The sequence below is a fragment of the Benincasa hispida genome, chromosome 8 (assembly GCF_027475165.1).
Source record: "Benincasa hispida cultivar pf3 chromosome 8, pf3_genome.v1.1, whole genome shotgun sequence".
Taxonomy (NCBI): Eukaryota; Viridiplantae; Streptophyta; class Magnoliopsida; order Cucurbitales; family Cucurbitaceae; genus Benincasa; species Benincasa hispida.
The window spans coordinates 62,745,282-62,748,212 of record NC_143485.1 but is presented as its reverse complement, the minus strand read 5'-3'; the positions used below and the strand labels follow the sequence as shown (position 1 = coordinate 62,748,212).

The 2,931-nt window shown below is 36.2% G+C and overlaps 1 protein-coding gene across 1 annotated transcript; it reads left to right on the top strand.

The window, feature by feature from the left end:
* Positions 1 to 968: 968 nt before the first annotated feature.
* Positions 969 to 2,659, top strand: LOC120069471 (uncharacterized). Its single transcript, XM_039021243.2, has one exon. The coding sequence runs from the start codon at positions 987 to 989 to the stop codon at positions 2,493 to 2,495; it is 1,509 nt and encodes a 502-aa protein (XP_038877171.2). The 5' UTR covers positions 969 to 986; the 3' UTR covers positions 2,496 to 2,659.
* Positions 2,660 to 2,931: the final 272 nt, after the last annotated feature.

Genomic DNA, 2,931 nt, shown 5'->3' with positions numbered 1-2,931 from the left:
ATTCATTCTAAGTTATATTCATTTTTTTACGACGACTTTAAGCACACATAAAAAAAAAATTTAATATCTAAAAAAAGAGATCAAAAGAAAAGTTTTTTAAATCACAATTGTGATTCGATAACGGTATAAACTATACAAAAAGATGGATGCACCCAATTATTTTAATAGTATTTTTCAAACTTTTTTAACCATGTTTTAAGACTTTGCCTTAACATTTGAAATGAATTCCATTGTCAAGGCCTAGAATTTCATAAAAGTTGGACAATTATTTTCTCTTAAAATATGGTAGTTATAGGGGTTAGTGAGGACCTTTCCAAGCAAATTCGATGTTCATATAATTATTTTTCATTGTAATTATAATTAGTTTCTTTTTTTTCCCTTGAAAAGGGGAAAATCAACCCAAACCAATAAAATTTAGAACAATATCCTGGGGGGCAAATAAGAAGCTTGCTCAACTACATATTCTTCCAAGCAAGAAGAAGAATCACCTACAAAAGCACATACAAACTTTTCATGACTAGTCAACATCCGAGTGAGACAATTGGCAACACCGTTATACCTGTTTTACTTCACCCTCTCTTTAGAACCAAATTAAGCCTCAATCTCCTCAAAAAAGAAATAAAGATTCCGATAACGAATTACAAACCCGATTAATCAAGTCGATAAATTTTTCCGATTCCGAATCTTTATGAATTATAATTAGTTTCTAAGAAATTAAAAAAGCAAAAAGACTATCTTTCCTCTAAAAAACACATAGTTTTCCAAAGAGAGCTAGAGAGAGAGAGAGATTGGAGGTCTGTTCTGTTTTTTGCTGCTGCCTAGGCATCATTGTTCTGTCTGCTTCAAACAGGTTCTGAAGATGTAGCCCAAGTCCCATCATTTTACACAGCTTCTCCATTTTTTTTTATATAAAAACACCCCATTTTCCCCGAATATTTCCTCTATTAGTAACTCTTTTCTCTTCTTTCCTTTCACTTCACTTTCCCATGCTGACATTTTCCTTCCACAAACACCTTTCCTTTTCCTCACTGACACAGCTTCTTCCTCTTCCTTTCCCCACAAATACCCAACTCCCCATTCCACTTCTAATTTCATCTTCCATGGCTTCCCTCTCTGTTTTCCTTTTTGCATTTTTCCTCCTTTCTTCAAACACCTTTGCAACTCAAGAAATGGACGAGAAAGAGCTTTTGGGGCTATTTCAAGTTATGGGTTCTCTCTTAGATGACCCTTATTGGTCTCAAGCTCACCCTTTGCCATGTTCAGACACTCCATGGCCTGGTGTTAAATGTGAAATTGGTCAATCCCCTCCTTTCTTTCATGTCACTAAGATTCATATTGGCCCTGATATTCTAGACCCACCTTGCAAAATATCTGCTAATTTATCCCATTCCTTACTTAACCTCCCTTACTTGAAATCACTTTCAATCTTCAACTGTTTTACATCTTCATCAGTTGCTCTGTTTCCTGCTCTGTTTGATTCATTGTCTTATTTGGAGCATGTGGCTCTTCAATCCAATCCATCTCTTTCTGGGGAAATCCCTTCAAATTTGGGAAATGCAGCAAGTTTAAGAGTTCTAAGTCTCTCTCAGAACAATCTAAATGGGGAGATTCCAAAATCCATTGGTGGGTTGGTGTGTTTGGAACAGCTTGATCTTAGTTACAACAAGTTAAGTGGTGAAGTTCCTCAATCCATTGGTGGGTTGAAAAGTTTGAGCATTTTGGACCTCAGTTGGAATGCACTTGAAGGTGAGTTACCTTCTTCTTTAGGACAATTGCAACTCCTCCAAAAGATTGATTTGGGCTCAAATCAACTTAAGGGGAAGATACCCTTAAATTTAGGGATGTTGAAGAAGTTAGTCTTGCTTGACTTGAGCCACAACTTCATAAATGGGCCAATCCCTCAATCATTTGGAGGGTTAAAGAATTTGGAGTATTTGATATTAGATCACAATCCTTTGAATTCTGTGGTGCCATTGTTTATTGGAAGCCTTGAGAAGCTGACATCAATAAGCCTATCAGAATGTGGAATTGAAGGTCCAATTCCCACTTCACTCTCTTCTTTGAAAACCCTCACTGCTCTGTCTTTAGCCAACAACAATCTAAGTGGGGGAATTCCAAAAGAATTGGGGAAACTCCCAAACTTGGATCTGTTAAACTTGAGCCACAATCAATTAAGTGGAGAGCTTTCTTTTTCAAATGGGTTTGTGAAAAAACTTGGGAAAAGATTGGATTTAAGAGGGAATTATGGGCTGTGTTCAAGAGAAAGGATTGAGAAGAGGAATAATATCTCAGTTCATTCTGATGAAACACCATATTGTTTGAATAGTAGCAGTGGAGAAAGAAATGAGAGTGAAGAAAATTGTAAGAACATACAACCAGCTTGGAACCAATGGGAACATAACAGCTCTACAAGTACTACTAGTTGGGACAAAAATCTCTTGCTTGCTTTTTGTGCTTTTGTTGTTGAAGCTGTTTTGTGTTCTTGTTTGTTGTAGGTTAAACTGAAAACTACTTTCTTATTACTTAGTCTTGTTTCTGTAATATGTGTTCTGATGATTCACTTGAAAAGCTGTTGGTTAGTTGGTTGGTGTGTCTGAAACTGAGCTCATTTATTCCATCAGTCATTTCTATATGGTTAAAGTAAGACAAAGTTGATGCAGAGTTTGGCTTGACATGACATGAAGTTAAATTAATGATCTCCATGCAAACATAAGGTCATTTTTTAAACAAAATTTGTGGGGGCATCTGATAGGAGAAAGGATGGAACTGGAAGGCCAGGTCTTTTCTGTTAGGCAGCTGCCTGTCCATTGTCAGAGAAGAGAGACTGAAGCATGAGAAAATTGTTAAATTATAGATAATATGATAAAATTTGCTATAGGGGTATGGTTTGTACCCATTTTTGAAATTGAACTTTGAGATAGTCTTGCATCT

Coding starts and splice junctions, on each gene's coding strand:
- LOC120069471 (XM_039021243.2), top strand. CDS start 987: ATGCTGACATTTTCCTTCCACAAACACCTTTCCTTTTCCTCACTGACA.